We start from the raw sequence: 23,610 nt of genomic DNA on the forward strand, positions 1-23,610 counted from the left end.
GAAATCTTTACAATGCTTGGGTTGAAAGTGTAGTATTTCGCTTATCGTTACAACCCTCTTTAAGCTATTATCTAGCTTAACCAAAGCAAATTTTGGTGTTTGGTCAGTGATTGGGGATGTTGTAAATGATGCTGAGGTGTTAGGCGATTTGAGTTTTTTCTTAATTTTGAAACGCTTAAGGGACGTACTACTAACAAATGGTGCCATTTTGCTTAAGAAAAAAAGAACTAATTAAAAAAATTTCATAAATATATAAGTTAGATAATCCACCTTATTCCCTATAGCCGGAAGTTAGGCTTATCTCAGGATTCATTTAGGAGAGTAACAGGAAGAAATTCATCTGTTGTCTTTTAGAAAGGCCAAAACTATGTACTGTACAGTCTGGGAAATAAGGATATTTTTTAAACTAGTCCTTGGGACCAGTGACCCCCCTAGTCCACGAAAAAAATAACTGGTCTGCGGACTGGTCCCAGCCTTTGTTCTCCTATAGATTTGCAATTAATAAACTGGTCCTGAGGACCAGTAACCCCCACTTCTTGAATTAAAAAACTAGTCCAAGCAATTAATAAACTGGTTTTGGAGTTTAGACCAGAGGAAGTGCGCTATTTCCCAGACTGGTACTGTAGCGGAGGAGACTAATTTCTTCCGCTACTCCTCTCCATGAGTCCCGAGCAGACTTGTAAATAGGGGGTACCAGGGAGCCTGTGACACCCAAGAAAATTCACAGGACACCCTGAAAAAATATTTTTAGGGGGGGTCGGGTACCACCCGGGTACCCTGAAAAATTCGGGGTGATGAGAAGTTGAGAACTCTCACCCATAACCACAACTCAAAACAGCTCTCAAAAAAGGGGAAAAAATGTAATGACGAATATTACCCCTCAAAACTGTGCCCTCCCTCACATTTTGTTTATTTACCTTCGTCCACTAGGGAGCCCCGGGTACCCAAGAAAATTCTGCTTTGGGGGGGGTCGGGAGCCATGAAATTATCACTATTTACAAGTCTGGTCCCGAGATAAGCCTTAGCCCTAACTTCCGGTGATAGGGAATTAGGTGGATTATTCACATAATAAAAGCTCTACAGAAAAGTTACGCTTACTTCTAGCAATCCACAAGAAATATATTTTTAATAATATATCACAATATATTTTTATTCCTGAAAATTAAAAATTGGGGAAAATTGTTAAAAATTATAAATTTTCATTGGCGAAACAAAACACGATGTTATTTCTCATTAAGCCTTATACAGACAAAGGGGATGAGTGAAAAAACCCTAATCCCTTTCTGCTAAAAAAACAGTCAACTATCCTTCACTAACACAAGAAAACCAATTTAAAAGTACTTGCTTCTTAATCAGATTATAACATTCAACTTACCAATGACGCAAACTTGATTTGCCCTTCGATTTTAATGTTAAATTTCCAATTTCCAAATTCCAATGCCAAAAGAACATCACAATTTCCGATGGAAGATTTTATAATGTCTTAAGAACACGCGTTCCATTCGTGAATCGGTAGGATTGCACTTTACGTGACCCACCCAACTAACAATGGTTTCTAGTTAATTCGACCCTGAGGAGTCCGAAAAAAATAGTTAAAAAATTATTTGGCCGCCGCAAGTTGGTCAAAAAAATTTTTGAAAATTTTAAAATCCACTCACTTACCGCCATTGAAGCCGCTATCCGCTTAACGCATTCTGCACTCAATCTTGCAAAATAAGCCGAGGAGGTCTGTGAAAAATTGCCGGACTCGCGCCGGAGTTTTATAGCTATGGATTTTTTTAAGCTTACGGAAACCGTTCATTTCTGATAAAAGGAGGGAAATATAAATGCGAGAAAAACTGAAATGTTTTGGGAAAATCGTTGAATTTTTTGGGAATTCAATAATTGATAACGGTAAATTTTGAAAAAAGCCGGCAAATTATTCGGGGTTTTTTTTTAATTCACTCAACATTATTTTTGGGAAAATGTGTCAAATCCTTGGTAAATATGATTTTTTGTAAAAAAAAATTGAAATAAAAGGCGTAGAGAAAAGGTGTCAAAATATAGGGAAATTAGCAAATGTCAACGTCAATATTTCAGAAAAGGAATCTAGTTTTTTTGCAACTATATTTTGGGAAAGGCGACAAATTATTGAGAAAGAACCAAATGTCAACATCAATATTTTGGAAAAGGCGTCAATTTATTTCAACAATATTTCGGAAAAGGCGGCAAATTATTGGGCAGTTAGCAAATGTCAACATCAATATATATGAGGGGTAAATTTATTTCCACTTTATTTTGGAAAAGGCGTCAATTTATTTCAACTATATTTTGTAAAAGGCGTCAATTTATTTCAACTATATTTTGGAAAAGGCGTCAATTTATTTCAACTATATTTTGGAAAAGGCGTCAATTTATTTCAACTATATTTCGGAAAAGGCGTCAATTTATTTCAACTATATTTTGGAAAAGGCGTCAATTTATTTCAACTATATTTCGGAAAAGGCGTCAATTTATTTCAACTATATTTTGGAAAAGGCGTCAATTTATTTCAACTTTATTTTGGAAAAGGCGTCAATTTATTTCAACTTTATTTTGGAAAAGGCGTCAATTTATTTAACTATATTTCGGAAAAGGCGTCAATTTATTTCAACTATATTTTGAAAAAGGCGTCAATTTATTTCAACTATATTTCGGAAAAGGCGTCAATTTATTTCAACTATATTTTGGAAAAGGCGTCAATTTATTTCAACTATATTTTGGAAAAGGCGTCAATTTATTTCAACTATATTTCGGAAAAGGCGTCAATTTATTTCAACTATATTTCGGAAAAGGCGTCAATTTATTTCAACTATATTTTGAAAAAGGCGTCAATTTATTTCAACTATATTTTGAAAAAGGCGTCAATTTATTTCAACTATATTTTGGAAAAGGCGTCAATTTATTTCAACTATATTTCGGAAAAGGCATCAATTTATTTCAACTATATTTTGGAAAAGGCGTCAATTTATTTCAACTATATTTTGGAAAAGGCGTCAATTTATTTCAACTATATTTCGGAAAAGGCGTCAATTTATTTCAACTATATTTTGGAAAAGGCGTCAATTTATTTCAACTATATTTCGGAAAAGGCGTCAATTTATTTCAACTATATTTTGGAAAAGGCGTCAATTTATTTCAACTATATTTTGAAAAAGGCGTCAATTTATGCAGTAATGTGTGGCACTTAGCGTTACCCGAGAAACACCACTTGGAGGTGGCCACACGTCGTTTCTCATGGGGAGTTTTTGTATGGCAGGACCCCTTGCCTACTGCCGGCAACAATGTCCTGGGTAGTCTTCACTCGGCAAGCCCTCTTGCCTGCTGCCGGCTTCGTTACCCTGCGGAGTTTTGAATTACTCCGCAGGGCAACGAAGCCGGCAGCAGGCAAAAGGGCTTGCCGAATGAAGACTACCCAGGACATTGAAGCCCTTTTGTCTACTACCTGCATCACTCATCGCTGACTTCAAAAGTGTTTTCAGCGTTTTGCCCTGCAACAAGGAACGCCGGCTCTGTTTCTGGATTCAGAGTACTTAACTCTTCCTCCGACACGCCAATTTCAATTAGCTCAAGGCCTTTTCTTCCTGGACCAGGGTAGCATTCCTTGACGTCCTCCAAGAACCGACGGAAGTTGGTTCCTGGAGGAAGCCAACTGCCATCTTGGTCCTTGAAAAACAAGCACCTGTACCAATAGGTCGCCATGTAGCTGTTCAATGCCCTGTCAGTTCTATATGACTTAATGCTGTCCTTCAAATGCCTGTTCCTATTTTCTATGTTATTGGTATGAGCTCGTGAATCCTCAGAATTCACAAACTCATACTTATGAAGGACAGTCAGATGCTCCTGAAATCCCATCAAAGTACAATTCATGTACATTGGGGCACCGTCCGAAACTATAACGGACCCAGGGGCTATGTACTTAGACATTTGCGTCCATAAAACGGCCCTGGACTTATTTTTGACCCTTAAAAAGAGACCATCTTTTGTATCTCTGCAGTAAATGCCAAAGATACAGATGGCCTCTCCAGCCAATTGAGCCCCACGATGGTATTTTCGACAGTGTAAATACGTTTCGTCCACCTCTACGAACAATCCTGGTCCTCCTATCTGAACCTTGTCAGCCCTGTTCGAGATTACAATCTCAGCTACCTCGCGGCACATGGAAAAATAGTCCACGACGGTATGGGCGGAACATTCACTGTGGGTAACAGCGTCAGACACGCTCATGTTGCACACCCACAGGAATACCAAAAAGAGATTGTCAGTGACCGACAAGTTTTGATTGTAGAACCAGGTGTTCTTTGAGGGGACGAAAGCCTTTACACATTCGCTTACCAAGTACTCTGGTACTTTTCTTTTTTTCGCCTTTAAAGCTTTTCGCTTATTGTCGCGAGATTTGGCGGCTGAACAGCGGATTAAATATCCAAATCGCCTTTGAGCATCCTGAACGCCCACAAGATACCCATTTATCTCCCCATCTTCAGACCTGTTCCCGCATTCACAAACTATCTTTCGTTCATTGAACGAATCAAGTCGCGGGACAAGATCCAAAGAAAGTACCAGAGTAATGGCGTCCTTCTCTGACCTCGCCTTAAGGGCATCATCCATACACGGGAAAAATCCTCCCCAATTCCTCAGTGAAACCCTTTTAAAAAAATGCTCCACATTCCCAAAATTAGGGTTTTCAAAAATATCTCTCTCCAAATTAGCCTCGGCCATTGAAAAATATCTCCTTGAATCCCAAATATATCCAATATCACAGCAAAAATAAATGCCTTAAAAAAGCCTCCTGAAAAAAAAACGTGTCTTAACGCGTTCGTTTCCAACGAGTCTCTGCTCCATGCGAAGGACGTTGTCATAGCAACCAGCCTGGCGGGAAGAGCCTAAAGTCCGGGGGCGGAAAATTGGCGCCAATTTTACAGGGGGGGGGGACGTCAAAGTTCTTCCAACATCTGTTTTCACAAAGTGTTTATTAGAAAGTATTCAGTGCTTTGGAATTATTTTAGTTACAAGAATCGTTGCAAGAATACGAGAAGGTAAAATTATGGCTTTCAAAAACAATCGTGTTGCGGCCATGAGACGCTTATTAAATGGAATGGATGTGACTAATTTTAGTAGCGTTCCGGACCACATTGTTTGTGCATTTTTTGACGAATGCACGTATTTGAAACGAATGCAGGTTGTAGCATTTTGCATATTGAATGGCATATCCGAGTATAATGCATGGCGGTTAATACGCTGGAGAGATTGTTCTAGGGAAGACAAACGTAAGGTAGCGGAGCTTTTCGTTTATATGAAAAAATCGGAAAATTGTGGGAGGTTTTATTCCTACGAGATCCATTCTGGGCTTATAAGATATTTGGATGGTGCTACTAGGTATTTTGGTTCTCGAATTGAGTAACCTTTTTTTAAACTGTCTACTCAATTTTTATCAAGATGATAAAAAATTTGAATATGAAGCATTCATTTAGGGCAGTGGATATGGGCAGTAGGATAAGGGGGCCTGCCATAAAAAACTCCCCACGAGAAACGACGTGTGGCCACCTCCACGTGGTGTTTCTTGGGTAACGCTAAGAGCCACACATTAATGCTTACCATTTTTAAATTTCAGTGCATACTTTCAAATTGTATTGAGTCCATCCCCAGTGAACCACTTTCCAAAATATCATTTATCAAATTCAGGAATAATTTGACACCTTTTCCAAAATATCATCCTTCACACTTATCAAACTCCCGAATAATTTGACACCTTTTCCAAAATATCATCCTTCACATTTATCAAACTCCCGAATAATTTGACACCTTTTCCAAAATATCGTCCTTCACATTTATGAAATTCCCGAATAATTTGACACCTTTTCCAAAATATCATCCTTCACACTTATCAAACTCCCGAGTAATTTGACACCTTTTCCAAAATATCGTCCTTCACATTTATCAAATTCCCGAATAATTTGACACCTTTTCCAAAATATCATCCTTCACACTTATCAAACTCTCGAATAATTTGACACCTTTTCCAAAATATCGTCCTTCACATTTATCAAACTCCCGAATAATTTGACACCTTTTCCAAAATATCGTCCTTCAGATTTATCAAATTCCCGAATAATTTGACACCTTTTCCAAAATATCATCCTTCACATTTATCAAACACCCAAATAATTTGACACCTTTTCCAAAATAACGTCCTTCAGATTTATCAAATTCAGATTAATTTGACACCTTTTTCCATGATATCGTCCTTCACATTTATCAAATTCCCGAATAATTTGACACCTTTTTCATGATATCGTCCTTCACATTTATCAAATTCCCGAATAATTTGACACCTTTTCCAAAATATTGTCCTTCACATTTATCAAATTCAAGAATAATTTGACGGCATTTACCAAAATTTGCCGTTATCAATTATCGAATTCCCCAAAAATTCAACGATTTTCCCAAAACATAGCAGTTTTTCTCGCATTATATTTCCGTCCTTTTATCAGAAATGAACAGTTTCAGTAAGCTTAAAAAATTCCATAGCTATATCTCCGGCGCGAGTACGTCAATGTTTCCGGCGCGAGTGCGTCAATTTTTCACAGTCCCCCCCGGCTTATTTTGCAAGATTGAGTGCAGAATGCGTTAAGGGGATAGCGGCTTCAATGGCGGTAAGTGCATGGATTTTAAAATTTTCAAAAATTTTTTTAACCAACTTGCGGCGGCCAAATAATTTTTTAACTATTTTTTTCGGACTCCTCAGGGTCGAATTAACTAGGAACCATTGTTAGTTGGGTGGGTCACGTAAAGTGCAATCCTACCCGTGAATCGTTCTAGCCTCTAGGGAGAAACCCTTCAACTCAAGAAAAAAAGGTTGTCCGCCTACCACGTGATAAATAAATTTCAGACTAGGAGGATTGATACTATTTAAACCAGTCCAGTATACTTGGCGGACCATCGCCCAATCGATCACGCGCATCACCACACAAGCTGCTCGCGCTATATAGAGCGAGCAGCGCAGTGTCCACGAGCGTGGATCGAGTGGGCTATGAGCGGACAAATTGCAGTACCGAGTCCGAGTAGCGAGTACCCTGGCGTCTTGGTGTAAAAGGTATCAACCAGGGCTCGACATAAGGATATTTTTTTTGGTAGTGAAGGCATTTTTTTAGTAGTCAAATGTATAGTGCCTTATGTATCAACCCTCCTAGTCTGAAAAAACAATGTTTATGTTGCGGATTGCACAACGACTGTAAATATAAGGCAAATGAGTACTAAAATAATCCTTGACTAATAAAACCAATCTAAATCAGGGCCCACTAGTCAAACTACCCTTCGCTAAAAAATATTTTCTTTGCCATGGGAAAACGAAATGGAGGATATATTACACGCGACTAACTAGAAGCATCTCATTCAAGCGGACAAATAAAATTTCCCTATTTACAGACCTGGTTTTTACTGCTAGGTCCTAACCTGGCTAGAGAGCAGGGCCAGAAATAAGTTCTGAACACGTGAAAAATAAAAGTAAATCCCCTAGGTTATTTTTAAAAAGTTTGTGGACGGTCAATGAACATTCATTATTATTGATTTTCGTTACTCTACATAAAGGTACATTGTTGGACTCTGCACAAATGCTAGAATTAACGGAAGAGTAATTGGTGACAAGTTAAACGAAATCCTTATATCCGTCACTATACTCAAAGCCCACTCGATCAGCGCTGACGTGATCGAGTGGGCTATGCTATTCCGAAGCTTTGCTGTCATGCTGATGCTGAACAGCTGAAGTCACGTTATTGCGCCAAAGGCCCAAAGCCCAACTGACCGTGAAACGTTTCGATGATAGAGAGTAGTTATGTCTTTTGAAAGTTTAAGAAAAGGCTATAAACTGTATTTAGAAAAGGAATATATAAGCCCAAATATCATTATTCCAAAAACTACCCTGTTTAATCAAGTGAAAGGGAAGCGGCGTCGCCTACACCTTGAGAATGCCCAGGTATGTTACTAAGCCTTGGTTAAAGCATGCATGGTTCAATGAGATAGATAGATAGAGTTACAATTCAAATCGGCTTACCGCGAAACACATTGTGTTTATCAAGCAAGTTTATCAAAACATGACAGCGCCACCTGGGAGCCTCTCGCGGAACTAATTAAAACTTTTACTCGCTTATTTGCAATCAGAAACATCGTTTTGATTTTTATTTCATCTATTTATTAGATTAAAAAGGACTAGAGTTTTTATTATTTAACTCGCGTATTTTATTTAACACGTTTAAAAACTATCTTGACAGCTTGTTACGCAGATTATAGCAGCAGACGGTAATAAAAAAGTTCTTAGGGTGGCGCCACCCGTATTTGATAAAGATTCATGCTCGACAAAAGGTGTATCGCGAAACGTCCATCTCGAGATCTCACGTTGTGACTCTAGGTTTAATATATATATTCTATCTCATTGGCATGGTTAAAGCTTGTTTCAGGAGTAGCTAAAAGTGCGCCTCTTTTTAGGGTAGAAAATACATAAAATAACAATATAGTGGAAAAAGTTTGCAATAGACAAAGTAATTAGCAATATTTTGTGGTTAAAACATACCCAATTTTAGTAATATTTTAGAAAAGGGGGAAATTTTATAAACCTTGGTAATAACCAAAACAGGCGCACATTTAGCCGCTCATGTTCTTTCTAGTTTCTATTAATGGACGAAATAGAAGAAACCCTAAATTTCGTCCATGATCTATGGTTGCTAAACTTGCCAGTGTTATTGATTGCGAATATGTATAATTAATGGTTAACCTCACTTGGCTGATGTTTTTTTAATAGAGTGAAGTGCATACACTTGAAGAGTTGAATTACGATAATTCTGCTTTCAATGTGTCTGTATTAAACACAACTGTGGATGATGCTGAAAAAGTACAGCTTCCCAAACAAAGAGGACCTGGGGAAGTTCTAAGCAAATCAATTTATGAAAACTACCAATCAGAAGAGAAATATTTAAACTCTGAAATCAAAAAATCTGACGAAAGACGAAAAAATCGTAGCGAACCTGAGAAGGACGTTGTAACCCACGAACGATCTGATGTAAGTTTAAACAATCATGAAGAATCTGAGGAAGAAGTTGTTAGCCACGAAACATCTGAGGAAGATTATGTGAACAATGAATCAGAAGAAGAATTTTTGAATGAAGACAGTGAAGATGAACAAGTGTACAATTACCCAAGAAATGAAGATGAGGCTGATGAAAGTTTTGATAAAGAACCAAATTCTAATAGGTTTCCTTACGAATTATTTAATGAAAAAATTTCATTAGGAAACTGTGTATCTAAAGGTGAAGCTGCACTGCTTATTCAGTCATTTATGTTAAGACACGGTTTGACAGAGGCTGCTTTAGAAGATCTGCTCAAAATGATTAACACTATGCTTGGCTGTGAAGTTGTTCCAAATTCCAAGTATCGGTTTAAAAAATTATTCCCAGTGAGCAATGCCGTTAAGCACTTCCTTTGTAATGATTGTAGAGAAAAACTCAATTGCTATTTAGTGTGCCCTAATTGTTCAAAAAAGTACACGAGTGAAGAAAATTTAACCAGTTTTTATACCTTTTCTTTAGAGAGGCAGCTCAAATTATTATTTCAAGACTCAGTAGTGCCTTCGCTACTTAACTATAAATTTCTAAGGGTTAAAAAGCATAAAAATAGTATTGAGGATATATATGATGGGAAAATATATCAAGGTTTATCTAAGCAAGGAATGTTTCTGCATAACCCTAATAACCTTTCAGTCACTTTCAACACTGATGGGGCTTCACTTTTCAAATCAAGTAGATATTCGGTTTGGCCTCTCTTTGTTATTATCAATGAGTTTCCCCCAATTGAACGTTTAAATCGTGTTATTTTGGTGGGATTATGGTGTGGCATTGGAGATCCAAATATGGATATTTTTTTACAACCATTTGTCTCTGAAATGAAGCATTTATACGATGTTGGATTCACTTGGATGAGAAACAAAAATGATTCTATTGAAAGTAAAGTTATTTCTCTCTGTTCCTGCCCTGATTCAGTCGCCAGACCAAAAATGCAAAATTTCACTCAATTCAATGGATACTATGGCTGCAGCTGGTGCCTACACCCAGGACATTCCGTGAAAGTAGATACTAAACTAGGTACTAGTAAAAAGTTTGTTAGATACACTGAAACTGAAAATGAATATGCGGAACGCAATGAACGACAAACCATAGAACAAATGGAAGCAACACTCGATAATGGAAAAGCTGTATGTGGGATTAAAGGGCCAAGCCCTCTTATTAATTTACCTCTATTTAACATAATTGATGGTTTTGTGCCAGACTACATGCATGCAGTGTTGCTTGGAGTCACTAAAACACTCACAGAAATTTGGTTTTCAACAACTGGTGAAGAATATTACATAGGGTCACCTAGAGACATTTCGACAATTGACTCTCGATTGAAAAAAATCACGCCCCCAAATGACATACATAGATGCCCTAGATCATTAAAAGAAAGAAATCTGTGGAAGGCTAATGAATGGAAAAACTGGCTTCTTTTTTACTGTTATCCTTGTGTGATCGATATTTTGCCGAAAAAATTTCTCAGACATTTTTGTCTCCTGTCAAAGTCTATTTATACTCTGCTCCAGGCATCGATTATGCCAAATGAGATAAATGTAGCTAATTATCAAATAACAAAGTTTGTGTTACAATATCAAAAATTTTATGGAGAAAAAACCATGGTTGCCAATGTTCATTTCCTTTTGCATTTAACAAAAAGCGTTTTCAACTTTGGCCCTTTATGGGCCCATTCTGCCTTCGTATTTGAAGATGCGAATGGGAAAATAATAGCTTTTGTTAATGGAACGCAAGGAATACCAGTGCAAATATGCGAAAAATATTTTCGAAAACTTTCTTTTGAATTGGTCCTACATTATGCTTCCCCAAAAATTGCCAACTCTACAAAAATTTATTTGGATTTGTTGGGTTTTAAAATTGTAAAAAAACAACACCAGTTGAAGGCCTTGGGAAAATCACAAATTAGGAAATTAAGCAATACAGAAATAAATGGTCTTCAGAATTATTGCCCTAATTTGAATTTCAATGAAACTGCATTCTATCAATTATCAAAAAGAACAATCTACAATGGGTTAGTTTTGCATGGAACGACATATAAACGATCTGTAAAGCGAAACAATTGCTTTGTAGTCTTTGAATATGAGGGTGCAAATCATTATGGTGAAATTCAATACTTCATTAACCTTGGAGAGACTGACATGGATTTCAATGACCCTGAAAATATTATTGTGCCAATTCGATATTATGAAACTAATGAATCTCATATTCCTCATCTGAAAATTGCAACAAGGACTAAGAACGTGTATACTTTAATATTGTCTAGCATTAAACAAAAATGTATTCTCATAAATGTAGATAAGAAAATTTACTTGACTGATTTTCCAAATCAAATAGAATGTTTAGGGTTTATGTAAGCTCTATGTATATTTTTAGCATAATAAATTAATTTTTCAGAGCTATTCTTCAAGTGTGTGTTGTGTTTCAATGAGGTTAGCGCCAAAAATTTTAAATCGATAGCATTAGAAATTGTTAATTTATGTCAAAGTGGATTCTAAGACCAATTGGTTTCCCGTGAATAGAACCCTTGAAGCGTCAATTCGTATCCAATTGGAATCAGAAAACAATTGGTTTCAAATTGATGAACCCGGAAAACGTCCATTGGAAACAAATTGATGTTAATTGGTATCAAGTTGGACTCAGAAACAATTGGTTTCCAATTGATGAAACCAGGACACGTCAATTGGAAAGAAATTGGTGTTGATTGGTATTCAATGGGACTCAAAAAATAATTGGTTTCCAATTGATGAGCCATGGACACGTCAATTGGAAATAAATTGGTGTTAAATGGTATCAAATTGGACTCTTAAACCTATTGGTTTCCAATTGATGAGCGCTGGACACGTCAATTGGAAATTAATTGGTATCAAATTGGACTCTTAAACCTATTGGTTTCCAATTGATGAGCGCTGGACACGTCAATTGGAAATTAATTGGTGTTAATTGGTATCAAATTGGACTCTTAAACCTATTGGTTTCCAATTGATGAGCGCTGGACACGTCAATTGGAAATTAATTGGTGTTAATTGGTATCAAATTGGACTCTTAAACCTATTGGTTTCCAATTGATGAGCGCTGGACACGTCAATTGGAAATAAATTGGTGTTAATTGGTATCCAATTGGACTCTTAAACCTATTGGTTTCCAATTGATGAGCGCTGGACACGTCAATTGGAAATAAATTGGTGTTAATTGGTATCCAATTGGACTCATAAACCTATTGGTTTCCAATTGATGAGCGCTGGACACGTCAATTGGAAATAAATTGGTGTTAATTGGTATCCAATTGGACTCTTAAACCTATTGGTTTCCAATTGATGAGCGCTGGACACGTCAATTGGAAATAAATTGGTGTTAATTGGTATCCAATTGGACTCTTAAACCTATTGGTTTCCAATTGATGAGCGCTGGACACGTCAATTGGAAATAAATTGGTGTTAATTGGTATCCAATTGGACTCTTAAACCTATTGGTTTCCAATAAAAGAACCAATAAAAAACCTTTTGAGCATAACAAAAAACCGATTGGATCTCAAATGGATATATATTCCCAATAAGATACCAATTGTTTCCAATTAACACCAGCAGATAACCAGTTGGTTTTCTATTGATTTTTTTGTAAGGGTAAGTGGTTAAAGCGCCTGTCTCGTTAACAGGAGATCATGAGTTCGATTCTCGTCGGAGCCTCGTTGTTATGATAACTGAACTAGTTTTCGTTGCTGTTAAATTTTGAAAAACTAAAAATAATAGTTGCTTGAGATATGCATTAATGCAAAGAATAGCTAAACACTGCGAAGGAGTTAATTTAGTAAAATTACGGAAATATTCAGCATTAATCTCGCTTCGGAACCAGGGCTCCGTGGCTTAGTGGTTAAAGCGCCTGTCTCGTATACAGGAGATCATGAGTTCGATTCTCGTCGGAGCCTCGTTGTTTTGATACTTGAACTAGTTTTCATAGCTACTAAATTTTGAAAAACTAAAAATAATAACTGGTTGAGATATGCATTAATGTAAACAATAGTGTAAAACTAAAAACGAGTTTATTTAGTAAAATTACGGAAATATTCAGCATTAATCTCGCTTCGGAACCAGGGCTCCGTGGTTTAGTGGTTAAAGCGCCTGTCTTGTAAACAGGAGATCATGAGTTCGATTCTCGTCGGAGCCTCGTTGTTATGATACTTGAACTAGTTTTCGTAGCTTCTAAATTGTGAACAACTAAAAATAATAGTTGCATGAGATATGCATTAATGCAAAGAATAGGTAAACACTGCGAAGGATTTAATTTAGTAAAATTACGGAAATATTCAGCATTAATCTGGCTTCGGAACCAGGGCTCCGTGGGTAAGTGGTTAAAGCGCCTGTCTTGTAAAAAGGAGATCATGAGTTCGATTCTCGTCGGAGCCTCGTTGTTATGATACTTGAACTAGTTTTCATAGCTACTAAATTTTGAAAAACTAAAATTAATAACTGGTTGAGATATGCATTAATGCAAACAATAGGGTTAAACTAAAAACGAGTTAATTTAGTAAAATTACGGAAATATTCAGCATTAATCTCGCTTTGGAACCAGGGCTCCGTGGCTTAGTGGTTAAAGCGCCTGTCTTGTAAACAGGAGATCATGAGTTCGATTCTCGTCGGAGCCTTGTTGTTATGATACTTGAACTAGTTTTCGTAGCTTTTAAATTTTGAAAAACTAAAAATTATAGTTGCATGAGATATGCATTAATGCAAAGAATAGGTAAACACTGCGAAGGATTTAATTTGGTAAAATTACGGAAAAATTCAGCATTAATCTCGCTTCGGAACCAGGGCTCCGTGGCATAGTGGTTAAAGCGCCTGTCTTGTAAACAGGAGATCATGAGTTCGATTCTCGTCGGAGCCTTGTTGTTATGAAACTTGAACTAGTTTTCGTAGCTATTAAATTTTGAAAAACTAAAAATAATAGTTGCTTGAGATATGCATTAATGCAAAGCATAGCTAAACACTGCGAAGGAGTTAATTTAGTAAAATTTCGGAAATATTCAGCATTAATCTCGCTTCGGAACCAGGGCTCCGTGGCTCAGTGGTGAAAGCGCTTGTCTCGTAAACAGGAGATCATGAGTTCGATTCTCGACGGAGCCTCGTTGTTATGATAATTGAACTAGTTTTCGTAGCTATTAAATTTTGAAAAACTAAAAATAATAGTTGCTTGAGATATGCATTAATGCAAAGAATAGGTAAACACTGCGAAGGAGTTAATTTAGTAAAATTTCAGAAATATTCAGCATTAATCTCGCTTCGGAAGCAGGGCTCCGTGGCATAGTGGTTAAAGCGCCTGTATTGTAAACAGTAGATCATGAGTTCGATTCTCGTCGGAGCCTTGTTGTTATGAAACTTGAACTAGTTTTCGTAGCTTTTAAATTTTGAAAAACTAAAAATTATAGTTGCTTGTGATATGCATTAATGCAAAGAATAGGTAAACACTGCGAAGGATTTAATTTAGTAAAATTACGGAAATATTCAGCATTAATCTCGCTTCGGAACCAGGACTCCGTGGCTTAGTGGTTATAGCGCCTGTTTTGTAAATAGGAGATCATGAGTTCGATTCTCGTCGGAGCCTCGTTGTTATGATACTTTAACTAGTTTTCGTAGCTATTAAATTTTGAAAAACTAAAAATAATAACTGGTTGAGATATGCATTAATGCAAACAATAGGGTAAAACTAACAAGTTGGGAAAGCCAAAATATTACCTCTCCGAGTGGAGATGACTATCACTACCCCTTAAACAACCTAAATATATGCATCTATCGCTTTTTTTAATTCTTTGCAAGTGCAGGAATTGAATTTTAAAATAGTCTATTGTTCAAGCCTTTTCAATATCTCTCAATTGCTGTGGAAACTCTACTCTCTCGCTATACCTCAACCGCATTCTTAGTCTACCAGTATGATTTGTAACATTTGTCCATATCAAAGCTGAATCATACCTCGCCACACAAAAAGCAAATGTGCCCAAATCATGGAAGCCACAACCCAATCACACATAAGCTTGGCTCCCACTTAACCAAAATAATTATTAAACAGTTAAATACTCACAAAGGTTGGCAAAATCAATCTCCTTCAGTAATACGTAAGGCTTAATTATATTATTTGCCGAACAAAATTAATCGAGCAAATCTAACACTTAACTTCTTCCTTCGAAATTCTATCAAAGAATGATTCAACTGTTTAAAAAAAGGTTTTTTTCGCAAATAGGGCGCTATCATATCAACCGCAATTCCGTCATATTTAAAAAATATACATGGCCAACACTTTTTTAGACACAATAGTGGAAGTTTTAGTCTCATTTAAAACATGTAAAACAATTATCTCATCTACAAATAGCTTACACATGTCTTTTTTTACCAATATCTAGCCGTTTGGATTTTTCTAAAGCAATCTTACCACCAAAATATTTTTTGATATAGAATAAATGTTCTATGTTCTTCATTTTTGAAAATATATTTTTTAGCGTTTGTAATGATTACTCTCTACACCTACACTAATCTAACAAGGAGTAAAAATCCACTAGTGGAAGCGGTGTTTTTATTGAAAATATATTTTTTAAGCATTAAATCTAACTGGGAGTAATATGAAAGGAGTAGAAGCTTATCTGTCTTAGGAAATATGAAATTTTATCTTAACAGTTCGTTAAATCATAAGTTTATAACGAAAAAACGCGGAAGGGGAAAACGAGCAGACAACAACGATTTTTGGGGGTAGAAGTTTAGGAGCGCCATCTGTCGTCCGTGCCAAAGTTGAACTTCCACTCGAAGGCAATGGGAAAGTGGATAAAATAATGCCATCAGCTATTTAACTGCGTCGATATATTTAACGACTTGACCCATGACATGCCCTTAACACTGGCTTCTATGAATCCTATTTATTCTTGGATGCTAGGAAACTTGGTAGACGTAACAGTCTGTACCAAGTACCCAAGCATCCTTCAATAAACGCCTGGCAACATTGTGGTACGCATGGTACAACTAAAAAATAGGATGTGTATTTATCTTTCGACTCACTCCAAGCCTTTAAGCCCTCAATACAGAGGATTTGAAACACTATCGTAATTCCTAGTGTCTCGAATCTCTACGTTCCTGTCCATTATGAACAGTGCTGAGAGAATGATACATCAGAAAGAGCCATTCAAATCGAATTGCCGAAAATATTATCCATATTTTCATTTCATATAACTGAGAAAACAAATTATTATGGTTCTGAGAGGAGCTTCCCATTTTGGTTGTTGTTCTCAAAAATATATCGCAATGCACGGGCCTCGATAGATATTGGAGGCAATGAATAGAATATATCGCAATGCACGCGCCTTGATAGATAGAGGAGGCAATGTAGGAAACATAACGCAATGCACGGGCCTTGATAGATATAGGAGGCAATGATTTAACGACTTCGGTACTTGGGTTTATCTTTAATATTTAAATAAATATAATTATTTTTAATTATTTTAATCGCCAGTAAATAACTTTAAAAATAGTTAAATCGTTTAAAATAAAGTTGTTCATAATATCTTTCGAATCTTTGCTAATATTGACGTTTAAAGTGAAGGGTACCCTTCTTGCCCGCTTTCTTCAAATTTTGGGGTATATATACGATCCGTTTCCATTATAATAATAGATAAAAACGCATTCGCGTGAACCTTTGGTGGAAGCCCTGCCATTGGGAGGCTAGACGTTTCTCGTAACCCTAGCTGATCGCCGCGTATATCTTAAAACCAAATAATAGATAAAAACGCATTCGCGTGAACCGATGGTGGAAGCCCTGCCATTGGGAGGCTAGACGTTTCTCGTAACCCTAGCCGCTCGCCGCGTATATCTTGAAACCAAACGATGACGGTGGAAAAGAAGCCAGAATGTACTGACCGGCGTCCATGTGGAATGGACAAAAGACCTGAAGATGGTGGTGCATAGAAGCTGGTGTCAATGTGGAATTGACGAAGAACAGAAGATGGTGGTGCATAGAAGCTGGTGTCAATGTGGAACTGACGAAGAACAGAAGATGGTAGTGTATAGAAGCTGGTGTCAATGTGGAATTGACGACGAGCAGAAGATGGTGGTGCATAGAAGCTGGAGTCAAGGTGAAATTGACGAAGAACAGAAGTTGGTGGTGCTTGGAAGCAAGCACGTACAGACTAGTGTCCATGTGGGATGGACAAAGACTAGCAGATTGTGGTCCTTAGAAGCCAGTTAGTAAAGACTGGTGTTGGTAGATGAATGACCAAATTTCCGTGAACCGCGAACGCGTTCCGGAAATCGGGTATTTGTTTGCTCCGATTTGTAAACTGCGAACGCGGTCACGTGGGGTCTGACAGACAGACAGACAGACAGACAGACACGGCCGGTGTAATACCTCTCCGTGACATACGTCACTCGGAGAGGTAAAAACGAGTTAATTTAGTAAAATAACGGAAATATTCAGCATTAATCTCGCTTCGGAACCAGGGCTCCGTGGCTTAGTGGTTAAAGCGCCTGTCTCGTTAACAGGAGATCATGAGTTCGATTCTCGTCGGAGCCTCGTTGTTATGATAACTGAACTAGTTTTCGTAGCTGTTAAATTTTGAAAAACTAAAAATAATAGTTGCTTGAGATATGCATTAATGCAAAGAATAGCTAAACACTGCGAAGGAGTTAATTTAGTAAAATTACGGAAATATTCAGCATTAATCTCGCTTCGGAACCAGGGCTCCGTGGCTTAGTGGTTAAAGCGCCTGTCTCGTAATCCGGAGATCATGAGTTCGATTCTCGTCGGAGCCTCGTTGTTATGATGCTTGAACTAGTTTTCGTAGCTATTAAATTTTAAAAACTTAAAATAATAGTTGCTTGAGATATGCATTAATGCAAAGAATAGGTAGGCATTGCGAAGGAGTTAATTTAGTAAAATTACGGAAATATTCAGCATTAATCTCGCTTCGGAACCTGGGCTCCGTGGCTTAGTGGTTAAAGCGCCTGTCTCGTAAACAGGAGATCATGAGTTCGATTCTCGTCGGAGCCTCGTTGTTTTGATACTTGAACTAGTTTTCATAGCTACTAAATTTTGAAAAACTAAAAATAATAAGTGGTTGAGATATGCATTAATGCAAACAATAGGGTAAAACTAAAAACGAGTTAATTTAGTAAAATTTCAGAAAAATTCAGCATTAATCTCGCTTCGGAACCAGGGCTCCGTGGCATAGTGGTTAAAGCGCCTGTCTTGTTAACAGTAGATCATGAGTTCGATTCTCGTCGGAGCCTTGTTGTTATGATACTTGAACTAGTTTTCGTAGCTTTTAAATAATGAAAAACTAAAAATTATAGTTGCATGAGATATGCATTAATGCAAAGAATAGGTAAACACTGCGAAGGATTTAATTTAGTAAAATTACGGAAATATTCAGCATTAATCTCGCTTCGGAACCAGGGCTCCGTGGCTTAGTTGTTAAAGCGCCTGTCTCGGTAAACAGGAGATCATGAGTTCGATTCTCGTCGGAGCCTTGTTGTTATGAAACTTGAACTAGTTTTCGTAGCTATTAAATTTTGAAAAACTAAAAATAATAGTTGCTTGAGATATGCATTAATGCAAAGAATAGCTAAACACTGCGAAGGAGTTAATTTAGTAAAATTTCGGAAATATTCAGCATTAATCTCGCTTCGGAACCAGGGCTCCGTGGCTTAGTGGTTAAAGCGCCTGTCTCGTAATCCGGAGATCATGAGTTCGATTCTCGTCGGAGCCTTGTTGTTATGAAACTTGAACTAGTTTTCGTAGCTATTAAATTTTGAAAAACTAAAAATAATAGTTGCTTGAGATATGCATTAATGCAAAGAATAGCTAAACACTGCGAAGGAGTTAATTTAGTAAAATTACGGAAATATTCAGCATTAATCTCGCTTCGGAACTAGGGCTCCGTGGCTTAGTGGTTAAAGCGCCTGTCTCGTAAACAGGAGATCATGAGTTCGATTCTCGTCGGAGCCTCGTTGTTTTGATACTTGAACTAGTTTTCATAGCTACTAAATTTTGAAAAACTAAAAATAATAAGTGGTTGAGATATGCATTAATGCCGTCAATAGGGTAAAACTAAAAAGGAGTTAATTTAGTAAAATTTCAGAAATATTCAGCATTAATCTCGCTTCGGAACCAGGGCTCCGTGGCATAGTGGTTAAAGCGCCTGTCTTGTAAACAGGAGATCATGAGTTCGATTCTCGTCGGAGCCTTGTTGTTATGATACTTGAACTAGTTTTCGTAGCTTTTAAATTTTGAAAAACTAAAAATTATAGTTGCTTGAGATATGCATTAATGCAAAGAATAGGTAAACACTGCGAAGGATTTAATTTAGTAAAATTACGGAAATATTCAGCATTAATCTCGCTTCGGAACCAGGGCTCAGTGGCTTAGTGGTTAAAGCGACTGTCTCGCAAAAAGGAGATCATGAGTTTGATTCTCGTCGGAGCCTTGTTGTTATGAAACTTGAACTAGTTTTCGTAGCTATTAAATTTTGAAAAACTAAAAATAATAGTTGCTTGAGATATGCATTAATGCAAAGAATAGCTAAACACTGCGAAAGAGTTAATTTAGTAAAATTACGGAAATATTCAGCATTAATCTCGCTTCGGAACCAGGGCTCCGTGGCTTAGTGGTTAAAGCGCCTGTCTTGTAAAAAGGAGATCATGAGTTCGATTCTCGTCGGAGCCTCGTTGTTATGATACTTGAACTAGTTTTCATAGCTACTAAATTTTGAAAAACTAAAATTAATAACTGGTTGAGATATGCATTAATGCAAACAATAGGGTTAAACTAAAAACGAGTTAATTTAGTAAAATTACGGAAATATTCAGCATTAATCGCGCTTTGGAACCAGGGCTCCGTGGCTTAGTGGTTAAAGCGCCTGTCTTGTAAAAAGGAGATCATGAGTTCGATTCTCGTCGGAGCCTCGTTGTTATGATACTTGAACTAGTTTTCGTAGCTATTAAATTTTAAAAACTTAAAAAATAGTTGCTTGAGATATGCATTAATGCACAGAATAGGTAGGCACTGCGAAGGAGTTAATTTAGTAAAATTACGGAAATATTCAGCATTAATCTCGCTTCGGAACCAGGGCTCCGTGGCTTAGTGGTTAAAGCGCCTGTCTCGTAAACAGGAGATCATGAGTTCGATTCTCGTCGGAGCCTCGTTGTTTTGATACTTGAACTAGTTTTCATAGCTACTTAATTTTGAAAAACTAAAAATAATAACTGGTTGAGAAATTCATTAATGTAAACAATAGTGTAAAACTAAAAACGAGTTAATTTAGTAAAATTACGGAAATATTCAGCATTAATCTCGCTTCGGAACCAGGGCTCCGTGGCTTAGTCGTTAAAGCGCCTGTCTCGTAATCCGGAGATCATGAGTTCGATTCTCGTCGGAGCCTTGTTGTTATGAAACTTGAACTAGTTTTCGTAGCTATTAAATTTTGAAAAACTAAAAATTATAGTTGCTTGAGATATGCATTAATGCAAAGAATAGGTAAACACTGCGAAGGATTTAATTTAGTAAAATTACGGAAATATTCAGCATTAATCTCGCTTCGGAACCAGGGCTCAGTGGCTTAGTGGTTAAAGCGACTGTCTCGCAAACAGGAGATCATGAGTTTGATTCTCGTCGGAGCCTTGTTGTTATGAAACTTGAACTAGTTTTCGTAGCTATTAAATTTTGAAAAACTAAAAATAATAGTTGCTTGAGATATGCATTAATGCAAAGAATAGCTAAACACTGCGAAAGAGTTAATTTAGTAAAATTACGGAAATATTCAGCATTAATCTCGCTTCGGAACCAGGGCTCCGTGGCTTAGTGGTTAAAGCGCCTGTCTTGTAAAAAGGAGATCATGAGTTCGATTCTCGTCGGAGCCTCGTTGTTATGATACTTGAACTAGTTTTCATAGCTACTAAATTTTGAAAAACTAAAATTAATAACTGGTTGAGATATGCATTAATGCAAACAATAGGGTTAAACTAAAAACGAGTTAATTTAGTAAAATTACGGAAATATTCAGCATTAATCTCGCTTTGGAACCAGGGCTCCGTGGCTTAGTGGTTAAAGCGCCTGTCTTGTAAAAAGGAGATCATGAGTTCGATTCTCGTCGGAGCCTCGTTGTTATGATACTTGAACTAGTTTTCGTAGCTATTAAATTTTAAAAACTTAAAAAATAGTTGCTTGAGATATGCATTAATGCACAGAATAGGTAGGCACTGCGAAGGAGTTAATTTAGTAAAATTACGGAAATATTCAGCATTAATCTCGCTTCGGAACCAGGGCTCCGTGGCTTAGTGGTTAAAGCGCCTGTCTCGTAAACAGGAGATCATGAGTTCGATTCTCGTCGGAGCCTCGTTGTTTTGATACTTGAACTAGTTTTCATAGCTACTTAATTTTGAAAAACTAAAAATAATAACTGGTTGAGAAATTCATTAATGTAAACAATAGTGTAAAACTAAAAAAGAGTTAATTTAGTAAAATTACGGAAATATTCAGCATTAATCTCGCTTCGGAACCAGGGCTCCGTGGCTTAGTCGTTAAAGCGCCTGTCTTGTAAACAGGAGATCATGAGTTCGATTCTCGTCGGAGCCTCGTTGCTATGATACTTGAACTAGTTTTCGTAGCTTCTAAATTTTGAAAAACTAAAAATTATAGTTGCATGAGATATGCATTAGTGCAAAGAATAGGTAAACACTGCGAAGGATTTAATTTAGTAAAATTACGGAAATATTCAGCATTAATCTCGCTTCGGAACCAGGGCTCCGTGGCTTAGTGGTTAAAGCGCCTGTCTTGTAAACAGGAGATCATGAGTTCGATTCTCGTCGGAGCCTTGTTGTTATGAAACTTGAACTAGTTTTCGTAGCTATTAAATTTTGAAAAACTAAAAATAATAGTTGCTTGAGACATGCATTAATGCAAAGAATAGCTTAACACTGCGAAGGAGTTAATTTAGTAAAATTACGGAAATATTCAGCATTAATCTCGCTTCGGAACCAGGGCTCCATGGCTTAGTGGTTAAAGCGCCTGTCTCGTAAACAGGAGATCATGAGTTCGATTCTCGTCGGAGCCTCGTTGTTTTGATTCTTGAACTAGTTTTCATAGCTACTAAATTTTGAAAAACTAAAAATAATAAGTGGTTGAGATATGCATTAATGCCGTCAATAGGGTAAAACTAAAAACGAGTTAATTTAGTAAAATTTCAGAAATATTCAGCATTAATCTCGCTTCGGAACCAGGGCTCCGTGGCATAGTGGTTAAAGCGCCTGTCTTGTAAACAGGAGATCATGAGTTCGATTCTCGTCGGAGCCTTGTTGTTATGATACTTGAACTAGTTTTCGTAGCTTTTAAATTTTGAAAAACTAAAAATTATAGTTGCTTGAGATATGCATTAATGCAAAGAATAGGTAAACACTGCGAAGGATTTAATTTAGTAAAATTACGGAAATATTCAGCATTAATCTCGCTTCGGAACCAGGGCTCAGTGGCTTAGTGGTTAAAGCGACTGTCTCGCAAACAGGAGATCATGAGTTTGATTCTCGTCGGAGCCTTGTTGTTATGAAACTTGAACTAGTTTTCGTAGCTATTAAATTTTGAAAAACTAAAAATAATAGTTGCTTGAGATATGCATTAATGCAAAGAATAGCTAAACACTGCGAAGGAGTTAATTTAGTAAAATTTCGGTAATATTCAGCATTAATCTCACTTCGGAACCAGGGCTCCGTGGCTTAGTGGTTAAAGCGCCTGTCTCGTAATCCGGAGATCATGAATTCGATTCTCGTCGGAGCCTCGTTGTTATGATACTTGAACTAGTTTTCGTAGCTATTAAATTTTAAAAACTTAAAATAATAGTTGCTTGAGATATGCATTAATGCAAAGAATAGGTAGGCACTGCGGAGTTAATTTAGTAAAATTACGGAAATATTCAGCATTAATCTCGCTTCGGAACTAGGGCTCCGTGGCTTAGTGGTTAAAGCGCCTGTCTCGTAAACAGGAGATCATGAGTTCGAATCTCGTCGGAGCCTCGTTGTTTTGATACTTGAACTAGTTTTCATAGCTACTAAATTTTGAAAAACTAAAAATAATAAGTGGTCGAGATATGCATTAATGCAAACAATAGGGTAAAACTAAAAACGAGTTAATTTAGTAAAATTTCAGAAATATTCAGCATTAATCTCGCTTCGGAACCAGGGCTCCGTGGCATAGTGGTTAAAGCGCCTGTCTTGTAAACAGGAGATCATGAGTTCGATTCTCGTCGGAGCCTTGATGTTATGATACTTGAACTAGTTTTCGTAGCTTTTAAATTTTGAAAAACTAAAAATTATAGTTGCTTGAGATATGCATTAATGCAAAGAATAGGTAAACACTGCGAAGGATTTAATTTAGTAAAATTACGGAAATATTCAGCATTAATCTCGCTTCGGAACTAGGGCTCAGTGGCTTAGTGGTTAAAGCGACTGTCTCGCAAACAGAA

General features: G+C 37.0%; 1 protein-coding gene and 28 non-coding genes across 29 annotated transcripts; all 29 read left to right on the plus strand.

Moving 5' to 3' along the window:
• The first annotated feature begins 8,728 nt into the window (after positions 1–8,728).
• On the plus strand, positions 8,729–11,744 carry LOC149662405 (uncharacterized). Its single transcript, XM_089842280.1, has 3 exons — positions 8,729–8,767; positions 8,813–11,373; positions 11,651–11,744. Exons 1-3 carry the CDS (start codon positions 8,729–8,731, stop codon positions 11,742–11,744), a joined length of 2,694 nt encoding a protein of 897 aa, XP_089698406.1.
• Positions 11,745–12,980: 1,236 nt separating this feature from the next.
• On the plus strand, positions 12,981–13,053 carry TRNAT-CGU (transfer RNA threonine (anticodon CGU)). The gene has a single exon. It is a non-coding gene; the product is annotated as a tRNA-Thr (tRNA).
• Positions 13,054–13,219: 166 nt separating this feature from the next.
• TRNAT-UGU (transfer RNA threonine (anticodon UGU)) lies at positions 13,220–13,292 on the plus strand. The gene has a single exon. It is a non-coding gene; the product is annotated as a tRNA-Thr (tRNA).
• A 405-nt stretch (positions 13,293–13,697) lies between these two features.
• Positions 13,698–13,770, plus strand: TRNAT-UGU (transfer RNA threonine (anticodon UGU)). The gene has a single exon. It is a non-coding gene; the product is annotated as a tRNA-Thr (tRNA).
• Positions 13,771–13,936: 166 nt separating this feature from the next.
• TRNAT-UGU (transfer RNA threonine (anticodon UGU)) lies at positions 13,937–14,009 on the plus strand. Its single transcript has one exon. It is a non-coding gene; the product is annotated as a tRNA-Thr (tRNA).
• Positions 14,010–14,175: 166 nt separating this feature from the next.
• TRNAT-CGU (transfer RNA threonine (anticodon CGU)) lies at positions 14,176–14,248 on the plus strand. Its single transcript has one exon. It is a non-coding gene; the product is annotated as a tRNA-Thr (tRNA).
• Positions 14,249–14,652: 404 nt separating this feature from the next.
• TRNAT-UGU (transfer RNA threonine (anticodon UGU)) lies at positions 14,653–14,726 on the plus strand. Its single transcript has one exon. It is a non-coding gene; the product is annotated as a tRNA-Thr (tRNA).
• Positions 14,727–17,599: 2,873 nt separating this feature from the next.
• Positions 17,600–17,672, plus strand: TRNAT-CGU (transfer RNA threonine (anticodon CGU)). Its single transcript has one exon. It is a non-coding gene; the product is annotated as a tRNA-Thr (tRNA).
• A 166-nt stretch (positions 17,673–17,838) lies between these two features.
• On the plus strand, positions 17,839–17,911 carry TRNAT-CGU (transfer RNA threonine (anticodon CGU)). Its single transcript has one exon. It is a non-coding gene; the product is annotated as a tRNA-Thr (tRNA).
• Positions 17,912–18,076: 165 nt separating this feature from the next.
• Positions 18,077–18,149, plus strand: TRNAT-CGU (transfer RNA threonine (anticodon CGU)). The gene has a single exon. It is a non-coding gene; the product is annotated as a tRNA-Thr (tRNA).
• Positions 18,150–18,794: 645 nt separating this feature from the next.
• Positions 18,795–18,867, plus strand: TRNAT-CGU (transfer RNA threonine (anticodon CGU)). The gene has a single exon. It is a non-coding gene; the product is annotated as a tRNA-Thr (tRNA).
• A 166-nt stretch (positions 18,868–19,033) lies between these two features.
• TRNAT-CGU (transfer RNA threonine (anticodon CGU)) lies at positions 19,034–19,106 on the plus strand. The gene has a single exon. It is a non-coding gene; the product is annotated as a tRNA-Thr (tRNA).
• Positions 19,107–19,272: 166 nt separating this feature from the next.
• Positions 19,273–19,345, plus strand: TRNAT-UGU (transfer RNA threonine (anticodon UGU)). Its single transcript has one exon. It is a non-coding gene; the product is annotated as a tRNA-Thr (tRNA).
• Positions 19,346–19,750: 405 nt separating this feature from the next.
• TRNAT-UGU (transfer RNA threonine (anticodon UGU)) lies at positions 19,751–19,823 on the plus strand. The gene has a single exon. It is a non-coding gene; the product is annotated as a tRNA-Thr (tRNA).
• Positions 19,824–19,989: 166 nt separating this feature from the next.
• On the plus strand, positions 19,990–20,062 carry TRNAT-UGU (transfer RNA threonine (anticodon UGU)). Its single transcript has one exon. It is a non-coding gene; the product is annotated as a tRNA-Thr (tRNA).
• A 164-nt stretch (positions 20,063–20,226) lies between these two features.
• Positions 20,227–20,299, plus strand: TRNAT-CGU (transfer RNA threonine (anticodon CGU)). The gene has a single exon. It is a non-coding gene; the product is annotated as a tRNA-Thr (tRNA).
• Positions 20,300–20,465: 166 nt separating this feature from the next.
• TRNAT-CGU (transfer RNA threonine (anticodon CGU)) lies at positions 20,466–20,538 on the plus strand. Its single transcript has one exon. It is a non-coding gene; the product is annotated as a tRNA-Thr (tRNA).
• A 166-nt stretch (positions 20,539–20,704) lies between these two features.
• On the plus strand, positions 20,705–20,777 carry TRNAA-CGC (transfer RNA alanine (anticodon CGC)). The gene has a single exon. It is a non-coding gene; the product is annotated as a tRNA-Ala (tRNA).
• A 166-nt stretch (positions 20,778–20,943) lies between these two features.
• On the plus strand, positions 20,944–21,016 carry TRNAT-UGU (transfer RNA threonine (anticodon UGU)). Its single transcript has one exon. It is a non-coding gene; the product is annotated as a tRNA-Thr (tRNA).
• Positions 21,017–21,182: 166 nt separating this feature from the next.
• On the plus strand, positions 21,183–21,255 carry TRNAT-UGU (transfer RNA threonine (anticodon UGU)). The gene has a single exon. It is a non-coding gene; the product is annotated as a tRNA-Thr (tRNA).
• A 164-nt stretch (positions 21,256–21,419) lies between these two features.
• TRNAT-CGU (transfer RNA threonine (anticodon CGU)) lies at positions 21,420–21,492 on the plus strand. The gene has a single exon. It is a non-coding gene; the product is annotated as a tRNA-Thr (tRNA).
• A 166-nt stretch (positions 21,493–21,658) lies between these two features.
• On the plus strand, positions 21,659–21,731 carry TRNAT-UGU (transfer RNA threonine (anticodon UGU)). The gene has a single exon. It is a non-coding gene; the product is annotated as a tRNA-Thr (tRNA).
• A 166-nt stretch (positions 21,732–21,897) lies between these two features.
• On the plus strand, positions 21,898–21,970 carry TRNAT-UGU (transfer RNA threonine (anticodon UGU)). Its single transcript has one exon. It is a non-coding gene; the product is annotated as a tRNA-Thr (tRNA).
• Positions 21,971–22,136: 166 nt separating this feature from the next.
• Positions 22,137–22,209, plus strand: TRNAT-CGU (transfer RNA threonine (anticodon CGU)). Its single transcript has one exon. It is a non-coding gene; the product is annotated as a tRNA-Thr (tRNA).
• Positions 22,210–22,375: 166 nt separating this feature from the next.
• On the plus strand, positions 22,376–22,448 carry TRNAT-UGU (transfer RNA threonine (anticodon UGU)). Its single transcript has one exon. It is a non-coding gene; the product is annotated as a tRNA-Thr (tRNA).
• A 166-nt stretch (positions 22,449–22,614) lies between these two features.
• Positions 22,615–22,687, plus strand: TRNAA-CGC (transfer RNA alanine (anticodon CGC)). Its single transcript has one exon. It is a non-coding gene; the product is annotated as a tRNA-Ala (tRNA).
• A 166-nt stretch (positions 22,688–22,853) lies between these two features.
• TRNAT-CGU (transfer RNA threonine (anticodon CGU)) lies at positions 22,854–22,926 on the plus strand. The gene has a single exon. It is a non-coding gene; the product is annotated as a tRNA-Thr (tRNA).
• A 162-nt stretch (positions 22,927–23,088) lies between these two features.
• Positions 23,089–23,161, plus strand: TRNAT-CGU (transfer RNA threonine (anticodon CGU)). Its single transcript has one exon. It is a non-coding gene; the product is annotated as a tRNA-Thr (tRNA).
• A 166-nt stretch (positions 23,162–23,327) lies between these two features.
• On the plus strand, positions 23,328–23,400 carry TRNAT-UGU (transfer RNA threonine (anticodon UGU)). Its single transcript has one exon. It is a non-coding gene; the product is annotated as a tRNA-Thr (tRNA).
• The last annotated feature ends 210 nt before the right edge of the window (positions 23,401–23,610 follow it).

Source organism: Phalangium opilio, unplaced genomic scaffold (genome assembly GCF_054372755.1).
Source record: "Phalangium opilio isolate 3A_F unplaced genomic scaffold, DU_Popi_V2 ptg000063l_1, whole genome shotgun sequence".
NCBI classification, from domain to species: Eukaryota; Metazoa; Arthropoda; class Arachnida; order Opiliones; family Phalangiidae; genus Phalangium; species Phalangium opilio.